General features: G+C 45.6%; 1 protein-coding gene across 3 annotated transcripts in view; it reads right to left on the bottom strand.

The window, feature by feature from the left end:
- Window positions 1–12,753, bottom strand: part of pik3r3b (phosphoinositide-3-kinase, regulatory subunit 3b (gamma)) — a 172,256-nt gene that overhangs the window by 17,201 nt on the left and 142,302 nt on the right. The window contains exon 1 of one of the 3 annotated variants that reach the window (XM_076726770.1): window positions 2,525–4,936. The exons of the other annotated variants lie outside the window; for them this stretch is intronic. Coding sequence (XP_076582885.1) covers window positions 2,525–2,639 — 115 coding nt within the window. The 5' untranslated portion in view covers window positions 2,640–4,936. Of the gene's footprint in view, window positions 1–2,524; window positions 4,937–12,753 lie in introns of those variants that run through there. 3 annotated transcript variants of the gene reach the window in all.

Genomic DNA, 12,753 nt, shown 5'->3' with positions numbered 1-12,753 from the left:
ATAACGTCCCTGTGATTTTCCATTCAGAGACGGGACTCGTGCTTCCCCCCGTGTCCTCACGCTGGAAACGCAGGCTCTGCCCTCCCTGGGGGGGGGGTGGGGGGGCAGCGGCGCTCCACCTGTGCTAATCACCCCGCACACAAAGGCAACACACACTCGCCTTCACACACTCTGACTGTCAGCGAGGCTTTCACGTTTCAATCCCAGAGTAATAAATATTCTAATGAACATCTGCGGGACGCTTGTCTTCTATTCTCCCTGCGTCTCTCCTCTTCTGTCCTCAACCCTTTATCATCCCTCCCTCCTTCCTCCTGTGTCTCACACTTCTCGTCCTCTCTCACCGTCTCCGTCACCGTCCCTCTGCCTCTTGCTGCCGTCCCCGTCTCTGTCTGGGTTACATGTCAGGTGCGTTAAGACAAAGACAAACATGCACACTGTGCTCACGGTGAGACAAAGAAGAGATGCAGAGAGGTTTAGCTGATGTGACGGATGACAGGCTGATCTTATTCAGGCAACAGAGGTGAGACGCACAGATGGACAAAGACGAAAAAGACCTGCGACACCGGACGACACAGTGCTGGTATGAGCTACGAAGAAAGTGCATCTGCACTGTGAAGGAGAAGAATCAGTCCTGATTTTGCAGAAGTCCACCCTTCTGTGTATTTGTGTCTTTGCTGACTGGATTCTTCGCTGCATGGTTTGAGCACAAAGGATGAGGTTTTTTTTATTACTAGTTTTCAGCCATGGTGATGACACCTCATATGCATGAATGAACGAATGGCTGTGGATGCTATAAAAGCCAAGGTCCTGTGGTGGTTAAGTGTGTGAATCACCAGCAAAGAGCCAGTGTGCAGCATTGACATCCCCGACGCACCGAGGAGCACTGTCCATTCACTGCACTGGAGCTCGGACACAATGCCTTTCAAACGGGGAGAGAAAAGGGTGGACGGACAGAAAGAAAGGATCAATTCCTCCAACGTTCAGCCAGGAGGAAAAAGGGAGGCGTTAACTTTAAATGAGCAGAAAGAGGGCTGATACACTGCACCAGTCCACTTCACTTAGACTTCAACACACCTCAGACGAGAGAGTCCACTCTTCAGGATGTGAAGTGAGCAGAAGACGAGGCTGTGCACGCAGACACAAACCTCACACAGGCTGACAACACATCCACAGTATAGCTTAAATCACTGTGATCTAAAGGTTGGATCACTTTGATAAAGCATCTTAACCTAAGGGATTTTTTTTTGCATTATCTCTGAAACATGTCAGACATAATACTGCACTTTGACGCTGGCCGCGGATGATACAGTACATCTCAATAGATAGATGGGGGAAGAGAAAGGAGGAGAAAGGGGACAGAGCTACCGGGCAAACTGCATTCAACAGCGCCTCCTGGAAACAACACAACGTCCCACATCTGCGCCATGATCCATTCAGCGCACCGAGGGGCGAGAGGAGGGGGGCGGGAGTCAAATGACACTGGCACAATTGCCGAGGAATGAATGAATGAAAGAACGAATGAATGAAACGTATTCAATTCCGGGTGACAGTTGGCTAGAAAGGGGCACAAAGACGTATAGAAGCGTGTCAGTGAGGGATGTTATGATTATGAAATGCTCGGACCTTTCATCGCCGGTTTGGTTCATTCTCTCGGTCCCTCTCTGCTCTCTGTCCCATCCCCCCTCTCGTTGTCGGCACCGGGAACAGCAAATTTCGGGATGATCCGGATGGAGCCGCTTAATTCAGACTTTGATTGGGTAATAACACATAGAAATGTGCAGGTAGTTGCAAGAAATTAGTTGCTGGCTTCAAGAAGCGAATTCGGCTGCGACAAACCGCGTTAGCGTTTTTTGCATTTTAGTGCAAAATTACTTCGGCTGCGATGTCTGCCATCTTTGCAGTTTATTTATCAAATCGCATCACATGCAGACGGTCAGAGGAGGATTTCGGCTGCCTCTATGTAAGTTATAGACGACATGAGACCATTGTCTCCAGGAGGAGTCTGGCTGCAGGTCTGGAGAGCAGCAGTCACCGTGTCTGAGCACAAATCCGGATATAAATGTGCAAAGGAGCATTTCTGCTAAAACGACTGCAGCGACGAGCAAGAAACAAAGAGTATAACGCGTTTAAAGCGTTGTCATTAATGCTGGAAACTGTTAATATAACCTAATTTAATGACAAAAAGTCGCTGAAGCGTTTTATTCAAGCTCAAGTTACCTGATTCCCACACAACAAAAAAAGGAATAAAGCTAGGCTAATGTACAGTTTCACACGAATGCCAAAATTGTGACAACACCGATGCTGTGCCAAAACCAAATGCAGAACCATAAACGAGCAGACACAGGAAACATCCGGAGAAGAAGGACCCGAATGTCGTTCGGGACCACCGCGGGGAACGAGCAGCAGCAGGCTTTAAAACTTTCCACCAATTTGCTCAAACCAAACGCGACACCTCTGCTCTCCGGCTAGCTGCAGCCTCACGTCCGCGTCCCACATTAGCTCCCGCTGTCACGCGCCTCCTTACCTGGCGGCTGGTCCATTTCCAGGTAAAATATGAGCTCCGTGGAGTATGGCATCATCACGTCCCTCCAGTCTCCCTCCTCGCCGGCTTTTTCCGATGTCCAAACTGTGTTGTACATTGCTGTCGTGTGGCTTAACCTGACAATCTTTCTCCACAAAAAAGCTTAGAAATTCGAAAAACGACAAAAACAACCCGACGTATTAAAAACACTTGATTAGATAAGCTAGTCTATCTATCGACTCGGAAGTCTTTTATCTGAATTCCTGCTTCAGACTGGAATAAATAGACGAACTGTGGACAGCAAGCACCAGGCTGCGACGGCTCCCTCCGACATAATAATCGTGTTGCTAACTTGGGGCTCTTCATGAAGACCCTCTGGGTGTTTTGTGTGTATAAAAGCGTCCTTTAAACGGTGGGAAAGTAGATGCCAGCTCTACATTTCAGTCCCTCTCCTTCTCCTCCGCAGGTGCCGGCGGCTTGCTGGCTTCATTTTAAAAAGAGCACTGACAAGAGGAGGCTCGCGGAGGCTGACAACGGCTGGGACAAACCATTCCGCGCGGCTCGCAGGGGGGACAAGAACTTAACCAACTGTGACGCACTACAACTAGACACACATATACTGTTGTCGTAATGGATGATATCAAAACTAGCTTTAAGCATTACTTCTATCTAACTCGAGGAGGAAAATATCCCAGCCATCCATTCTGCCTGTGTTTTATTTGAATGCTACGCCACCCCTTGTCTAACCCATTTCTCTCCGCGGCCCGCCGCTGACAAAGCCTCTGTGCGCAAGCTCAGAAGCTGCATTTCAAAGCCAATAGGGAAATTACTTCAGCCCCTGAAGAGCAAGTTACAAATTCTGTGGTTTTCCAGTAAGATCCTCACCCTCCCACTGACTGGCTGTATGTCCCTGCAAACTACTGGCTGCTGCTGCCGCTGCAGCCAGATTGGGATATGACATAACAGACTACATGAAAAATAGGCTGGTGATATTCTGTATTTTTCCAACTGCCGACTAATTCCATGAAAAGACCAACAGCAACAATAAAATGATCCCACTGTCAAAGATTGTTTGTGTATCCATCGCCTGACATATCTTCTTCTTCTGTGCCTTTGAGCTTGTCGTTAAATGAGCCACACTGTTGCACATGCTCCTTCATTACAACAAACACACACTGTAGTTTATTTTGACTCAGTGCCACATGCTGCCACAAATTCTCATCAGAGCACCAAATATGGATTCATCCGCAGCTGAAAATAGTCCCAGCAAATGCACTACTCCTCCAGAGCTGAGCCAAGCAGCAACCTGCAGGGCTGAAGACTGAAGCTAATGCAGAAATGACAAAAACTGCAGCTCCTTGAATGGTCACTTGAGGCTGGTGCCAAAAGCAAGTCAGTTTCCATAGACCCCCAATTTTACAGCAGAAATAAACACATTTACAGCCTGGAAAAAAAGAAAAAAAAAGGGTTTTGGTCTCTACAGCTATTTTCACCTTTCATGACAACTGCATGGGGGGCAAATTTTTATACAACTAACTCATCTAATGATTAAGGTTATGCTTAATTATGGGCATGGCTGCTTTGAGCACAGCTAACTGCTAGGTTTCAGCAACCGGGCTCCATTTGGCCCACCTCAGCTCCACCCACGGTCCACCTCTTTGCCCTCTTTTGGATTAACCGGGAGTTTGGTGGAGTCCGGCACTACCAAAATGGTGATGGCCAGAGCTGCTGCCACTGAGCTTCGTGTAGGCTCTTCAGAAAGCTGTGGGTGATGTCATGGAGACCACGTCCATGTTTTATACAGTCTATGGTTTGGGTAACATCTGATAAAAACTACAGCGCCCGACTGTTAATTACTGAACCTTTATTTAAACGACAAAGCTACACATTTGTGAGCTATTGTGAGGAAACAATGAGCTTGAAGCTGAGAGCCACCGACATGACAGGGAGAGTACTCAGAGACAGACTAACACATTGGTTTTGGTTGATAATAAGGAAATATATTTTAAAGTGATCATTGCATGGTTATGCAGTAGAGACTACTCTAAGATTCATTAGCATGCAAAGTGACAACAGTGGTGGAAACACAAATCAAGCAAGTTTCAAGTCTCTTTTTTAAGTTGATGTTCACGTTGTGAAATGAATTCAAACAACGCCGGCTGAGAGGCAGGAAATCATTCAAAAATCCAAGTCACTGCGAGGTTTAGAAGTAAGCAACGTGAAGAAAAAAAAATGCAATGAATGCAATGAGACAGAGATTATAAGGTCTCCTACAGACTGTGTGATGTACAGTTCAGGCTCCCACGTCAGCAGCTGTCTCACCTGCTGTAGTGTGAATGAACTCCTGTGGCTGATCCTATACTGTGACACATTTAATAAACTACCACATGATAACTACACTAACTTTGTTAAAAATGTACAAAAAAAAAAAAAAAAAAAATCTGAATCCTCTTTGATCGTAATGTCCCTTTGCGCTGCAGTCATGTGTTTGGAGCTATAGTTTGTTTCTCCAGTGGGCTTGTTTAACTCCAGTGGAGGAAAAGAGCCATTTCCAGCGTGAACCAAGCCGCCTACAATGAGGTAAGTACAGTTAACGGTAAATAATATGGATGCTAAAACATGAGCTTAGGGATGCTGGAGAGCTGCAAACATGTATTTAGGAAGCCTATAATACAGGGATTACTGCACACACACATCAAAACACACACCTGCTCAGATGGATATTATGGATTTACAGGACTGTGGGTTCAGGTCTGCTTCAGGACTTCTATGGACTCCTTGTTTTCAGATTCCACTTTGGTTAAAGCTGCTATCAGCAATATTTTCTATTAGCAATGGATCAAATGACTGCGTTATGGGACGGGGTCCCTCACAGGTGCACTCAACACGACTCCAGGCCAACGCTAAAGTTGCCAAGTGTGTGTTGGATTCATAATTAGGCAACTGTTTGCTAACCAGTTCGCCACATCAGCTGAGCGTGCAGCTTGTTTTTGCTGCCCCAAGTGGACAAAAAATTAAATGACTTTTGACTGAAAACAGTTGAATGGGTTCAAAATGTCTCTAATTGATGCGCAGCATGATCGACTGCATTTTAGATCTTTTCTAATGATCCTCTGATCTTTTCGGATGTGTCTGCCTGTCCTTCTCTGTTTTTTGGAAGAGTTAGCCTAAAACCTTTATTTTCTATCTGCAGAAGCATATTCTGGGCTGTTAAGTTGATTAATTGTTTACAAATTAAGAAACAAACAAAATGTTGGCATTTTTTGGTGAAAAAACAACATCCTATCCCTGTGCCTCTCTGCTTCTGTTCCTACACCAACAACACAAAGTAGAGCACTTTTAAGATAAAAAACAACAACAATGGCATCATCATAATCAGCTGCCCCCAAAGCACACAGTGGAGACCCAGACTGGCCCAGACCCCCAGTCATCCACATGGTAATCTCCTGTTAACAGCCCAATATCAATACAATATCTTCCGATGGGGGCTGCTGCCACCAGTCATTACAGCTGCTCTGTCTATCTATCTGTCTGCCCGGTGTCCTACTTCAGGGAGCAGCAATAAATGAAAGGTCTGCTCCCCAATCTGCCATCCATCCATTCTGTCCTCCCTCTACATCCACCCACACACCCCAGCCATCCATCCATCCGTCCGTCCATCCCCTCCCTAAACATGTGTGTCTCATCTGTCTATCACAAGAAAAGGAGAGGAGAAGGAGGAGGAGGAGAATGGAGGGCCCTCTTACTGGGAGCTGGGGGGAATGCCAGTGAATGAAATCTATTTAATGCAGCAGACACACAGACACACACAGAGTCATGAGCGTGTGTGTGCGGATATGCGTTACTCATGTTGTGTGGACGCAAATTGGTTGATGCAGTCACATTGTGGGGACTCACCTTCCTCATGGGTACAAAATGCAAGTTCACAACATAAATCCTTAAATTTTAGGGTGAAAATTTAGGTCAATGTTGGGGTAAGGTTAGGCTTAGATCAAAGTCAGGCTTAGATTAAGTTTAGGCTTAGATAAGGTTAGGGTATGGATTAAGGTTAGACAAGTAGATGTTATGGTTAGTATAAGTCTCCAAGAAATGAATGTAAGTCTATGTAATGTTCCCAAAAGTGATGGAAATACTACTGTGTGTGTGTGTGTGTGTGTGTGTGTGTGTGTGTGTGTGTGTGTGTGTGTGGTTGTTCCACAGATGGCTCGTGCCGGACACACACCCCAAAGCTCCTCTCTGTCAAGTGTGTCAAACAGGTTTAATTGCTGCTGCTGCTGCTCTCTCTCTCTCTCTCTCTCTCTCTCTCTCTCTCTCTCTCTCTCTCCCCCTGTGTGTGTGTGTGTGTGTGTGTGTGTGTGTGTGTGTGTGTGTGTGTGTGCGCACGGCTGGGCAGATGGATCCCTAACAATGACACAGGAACTGACTCTGCCCCTCATCATACAAAAGAGAAAGAGAGAGGAAGAAGGAGGGGCAGACGGAGGGAGGAGGATGATGGGAACGGCAGCATTAATCGGCGCTGTCCCCGGCCATCAGCACGCTGCTCCCCATTTAACCTTCCCAACAATAGAGCCGAGTGGCATCAAGTGGCCTATTTGCATAGCGTATGCATAATCACATATGAAGCGCAGTCATATATGATCAAGCCCTCCCACGACTCCAAATAAAGCTTCAAATTCCCATTATGTTTGTTTGCATCCATGTGCTTCGGCTGCATTTTGAATCTGTGCATGAAAAACAGAATGAATGAGCAGAAAATGCCAAAATGTCAAATAAATCTCCCTCAGCTCGGCTGAGGCGGAGATGTTGGCAAAGTGATAAAGAGCAATAACGGCTGCCAGAAAAAGAAAACTGGAATAACTGCCGATGCTGTGGAACCTGCTTCAGCCTTTTCTTTCGCAGTATTTTGTTGCCGCTGTCACCAAAATTTGCCTCCACTCTGCCAAAAAGAGCAAAAACCAATGTACCGACCACAAGTTCATTCACTAAAATAACAGATATGCCATGTTAGATGGGACCAGAGCTACAGAGGAGTTACTGGCCTTATTTAATCACAAAATGTCGAGACGACTTTAGAGATATGCCAAAATCTGGTTGATAGAAATGGATAAGTATTTTATTTTGCCAAAGCTGGAAAGAAATGTCTGAAGATGTGCACTGCAGCCATATAGAAACTGCCCTAAAGACCCACTGGTGATGTGTTAATTAATGGGGAGCTGGTGGGTGCAGAGGCTGAACAGAAAAAGTACATTTATTGAGCAATTTTACATAAAACTTTGAGGTACTGGAGCTTTACTTATTGTAGTATTTCCATTGAATGAGACTACTTGAGAAATAAGGTACTTTTTACTCCATTACACTGACTACAGTTACTAGCTGCTTGTCACACATTCTGATGTTGCATTCAGTGATAAGAAGATTAAATATAATGTATTGTTGTAATTATTGCTTGTTTCTTTAGAGTCTCATGTGTGAAGTACAGAGTTGGAGTGCTGACATAGTTAGCCTAGCTTAGCATAAAGACGGGAAGTCACGTTCAATGATCTAGTTCTGTTTGCTTCGTTCATACATGAACAGAAATGTGCAAAGAGCCGTGCAGCTTCCTTAAGTCTTGCCATCACAGTGAGGTTGCCAGGTTGGTCCCACCGTTTTTTGTACAGAGACCAAAAGCAAAATGTGCTTACCCACCGTACATGGCAACCTGAGATGCTGCACAGAAGTACCGGGCAGATGGATGCACTGTGCTTCATTAAGTACTGTAATACTTCCAGCATGGAAGCCTCCTAAAACCACAAAGTGCTATGAAACAAATGAGAAACATTTTGTTCATTGGTTAGCTTTAGAGGAGCCAGGCTAACGTTTCCCCCTGCTTCCAGTCTTTATGCTAAGCTAGGCTAACCATGTCCTGACTCTGTGCTCACTACACAGACATGAGATGAAAATCAGTATATTTCACAAAGTGTTGAACAACGTCTTTGATCTACAGAGCAGAAAGTCAGATGTGGCACCAGAAACAACATTAAAGGTAAATATTGATTAAAGGTTATCAATAATTTAGCACTCAGACAGGGACCGCTGTTCACAGGGAGCACATCTATTTAAGATACTGATCATACTGCTGTACTTTTACTTCAGGAAAACACCGAATGTAGGACTCTGCATATTTTTACATTGTGGTTTTGCCAGTGTTGCTTATAAATACTTCTTCCTGTGTGTTTGTCTGTGTGTGTGTGTGTGTGTGTGTGTGTGTGTGTGTGTATGCCACAGAGAATTCAAGGAAATAATTGTCTTGTGTGTATGAGAGAGAAGACCAGGTGAGCTCCTGGGAATCAGGTGTTGAGTTTGCCATTTCTGTCGCCTGGAGACCGAAACATGCAGCGAGGCCCTGACAATGTCTCTTTTAAGGGGCTTTTAGCACAGACAAAGGCTCTGTCTGCAGGCTCATATCATATTGCCACCTACTGAGGTAAATGCAGCAGGGAAGCACGAATCCACACACACATGATTTTTTAATCATGACGGCACTTCGAGCCTGAAGTAACGCACACTTCAGCTCTTCTACTTCGATTTTTCCATGAAAATGTTCCACATTGTGCGGCATCATATAAATATCCTGCATCTGCTTGTTCCAGCGCGTTATTTTGACTGTGTGAAGCTCATGTTGAGGGAAACCCAGAACAGAGCGGCTCACTTCCATCAAACGGAGCACCGGCCTAACGTGGCTGATAAAATTAGACATCTTCCAAAGAATTTAAATAAAGTTGTTTGCGACTGTTTGGCCGCGAAGCAAATGTTTGAAGTCACGGACGCACCTGTTGGTCTGTCTTCAGTCTGGCAGATTACATTTGAATTGTAAAAGGCAAACAGAGGTTCAGATAAAACTGATGTCTAAATATGTCCCTGGAATTAGTCTGAGCCCAAAAACCTCAACTGTCAGCTGTCGCTCCTCAAGGACAAGCAGTCCAGTAAACTCATCTGTGAGTTTCTGCGTGTGTGTGCGTGTTTTAAGTTGTGCGTTATCTTTCTGAGCGTGTGTGAAGCACATATAAGGTCACTCGCCACCTGTGGCCCAAGCCACGACTTCCAAAACCCACATGAGAACACGGTGTCATTTCCTACAAGCGCAGCATACAATCATTTAACTCAAACGCTCTTTCATGAGCAGCTATTGTACTTTGTGAAATGAGATAGAAAGCCAGACGCGGCGAGGAGGGCGACACGTTGACACGGCTGAATGGAGCTATCGTGACCCTCCAGCACCTGTGAACCAGCAGCTTATCTGAACCGCACACTGTGTGTGAGACACGCACACAGACAGAAACTACCTCACCTCACACTGAAACACAGAACAGAACACACTGAGCTGCACGAACAAAGTACACAGACATGGGTGTCCACATACATTTGGCCACACAGTGTATAGTGATAAATAAATGTGGCTAAAACACACGTGAAAGGCTTATTAACAACCATCTTCATCTTCTTCTGCTGGTGTCTGCGTGAAGAAAACGGCCCTTTAACACTTTGACTGAAGTGGCACTATCAGGCTTATTTTACTTGGGAATGTAAAGAAATTTTGTTATTCTTCTGCTGTTTGTGTGAACAAATGGGCACACGTGCAGTTTTCAGCCTTGTGTTTAATAGGTTTAATTGGTCCCGAGCGGGCATGTATCTGTGTGTGTGTGTGTGTGTGTGTGTGTGTGTGTGTGTGTGTGCTGTAATAAAGCAGTGATTCAGAAAGAGACACAATAGTGTTGTATATCACCCTGACGTGCTCCCCAGTGTCAGGGAGTCACTACTGTACAATCTATCAGCCACTGAGCATGTGGTTTTCTTTTAATGGAAAAGCCTACAGATTGAGCATTCGCTGTCATGGGAGGAAGAGAAGCAGCAGACTGAGGGAAGGACGGACGGAAGGAGGGGGAGGAGAGATCCTAATCTGCCCGACTGCAGCGCCAGACCGAAGCAAACGATGCAGGAGAGACAGAAGGAGGACGGCAAAGAAAGAGGAGAAGAGAGACGGAGTTCCATTTGTGCTGAAGTTTTGGTCGGGACATGTTTGTCTCATGATTTAGAAGTAACATGAATATAGGAGCGCGTGGGGGGCAGGATGCTCGACTGTACGGTGATGATGAGGCTGCGCTTCGCTCGCTGCCTGCTCCGTTTCTGCGCTTATTATCCATGGCCCTCAGCGCTTTTCATATTTTGTCTGCCACTGTAATAACTAGAGTGGAAAGTACAATTTAACAGTAGACACGAATAGACTGCTAAACATAGACATCGGTGGAGTGGGGTCTAGAGGAGTGCACGCACACACACACACACACACACACACACACACACACACACACACACACACACACACACACACACAGAATGGTTGCGTAATATGGCGCGGCACTTTTGTATATATTATGCATAAGCAGTTTGGGAGGGTGCAGGGACACACTGTGTGTCATCTGGCTACATCACTGCAACAATTATTGTCAAAAACATTCACTGCAGGAACACCGTCTTCACATCCCATAGTTTCAATGCGTAGGAAATGATGCACAAAATGTCTGCAGTATTTTCAATTATGAGCTCAACAAGAGCGTAAGAGCAAGCAGATGTGTCAGATGTAGTCCGTGATGCTCTTATACGGGGCGGAAACATGTTTTTTCTTTTTGAAAATGGAGAATTTTTGAATTTTTTTAAAGTGATTAAAAAAGCTACCAAATATGTTCAGAGCTCAGGGTCGCCTGCGGGCTGTGCGGGTCTGGGTATGCTCATATTTCTACCTTTGAATTTCAAAGTGAAATTTCATCTGATCCTTCTGTAAAAGGCTGTATGAGGGTCAAGAATGAGGGTTACATTTGGGTCAGGGGACAGGGGATGTCGTATGTCAGGGATAAAACTGTATGTGTGTGGGAAGCGAGCGATCACGGTGTCAGTGGGATGAGGCCACTGCGGCGAGCCATGCAGAGAGGCCATATTTGCTGTTACATATGGCCTCTGAAACGCTGTGGACAACACAAACCTCCCGTACTGCTGCTGCTTTGTGCAGGATGCTCAGTCCTGTGCGCTGACTGCTGCTCAGGCTTGACAAACGGTGATGGACGTAAGAACTGCCTTAAATCCAGACGTGAATGAAAAATAACCAAACGAGTTTGGTGTTTCGCATGTTAGCATGTGTTATTTTGTATGTTAGCACGGTGAACTCATTAGCATGTTGTGCAGCTAATGTTGCTAGCGTCTCTTACTCCCACATCCTGAAGCCATGTTGGACAAATGTAACACTGAGCGACAATAAAAACTGTGCATTAACCTGCAGTTCAAGCCAACTAAATAACTAGAATAGTCGGGTGTCAGTAACTGTTTCTCCAAGTTACTTTTTGTGGAACTTTACACTGCAGCACTAGTTCAGCTGGCGTTAGCTTTGTTGTTATGCGGCGGCCCGTTCTGCTCCAGGATCCTCGCCTGTTTTTGTGTGTCGTTCTTACACGCATCCTCTCTAGACCTCATCATGAGTACTGTAGTTCGCTGTTAACTTGTTCTTGTGCAAAGCTGACTTCAGAAACATTTATGCAGGTCCCAGGTGGGAAGACAGTCAAGTTCCACATCCAGAACAAAGAAGTTCAGAGGACCCTGCTGAGTACATTCCTTCTGAGTGAATGAACATCTGCGGGGGTGAGACCAACCTTAAACATGGTGCACGAGACACGACGCTGCAGTTCACATCACAGCAGCTGGTTTGATCGGGCCTTTTGATGCCTCTGGTGGATCCTGCACATTGGATTTAAATCAGCTGCTTTGGTCTTAGTGAGCTGTGCGCCGGCCGCGAGTCATGTGCTCCCCGACCCGAGCACACCCGATTAGCTTCGCTGTCTCAAACTTTCCAGCTCAGCTAATCCAATGAGAGGCTCTCCTCTTCCTTAGCTCTCCTGATCTGCCCTCAGTCCAAAGAACCAATGGACTCATTACCATTCAGAGTGGATTCACGTCCTTTCCTAGCAATGGCTGATCCCATCTCACACAATCGCACTGGTAAAAACGCTGCACCTGAGCAAACCCCGGCTGCCTCGCACTGCTGGCAGACAGACACAAGCAAAGTCTCAAAGCAACTAAAAGGATTTATATCAATTATTGAGAACGTCCTGCTGAGAAGCTTGTGTCTGTGTCTTTGCAGTGTACAGTCATGGTCTACTGTAAAGCAGCTGATCTAAGTGTTACTATGCAGGAATATATAACCATAA

Source organism: Chaetodon auriga, chromosome 3, assembly GCF_051107435.1.
Source record: "Chaetodon auriga isolate fChaAug3 chromosome 3, fChaAug3.hap1, whole genome shotgun sequence".
Lineage (NCBI taxonomy): Eukaryota > Metazoa > Chordata > Actinopteri > Chaetodontiformes > Chaetodontidae > Chaetodon > Chaetodon auriga.
This window is presented reverse-complemented; position numbering and strand designations above follow the sequence as displayed.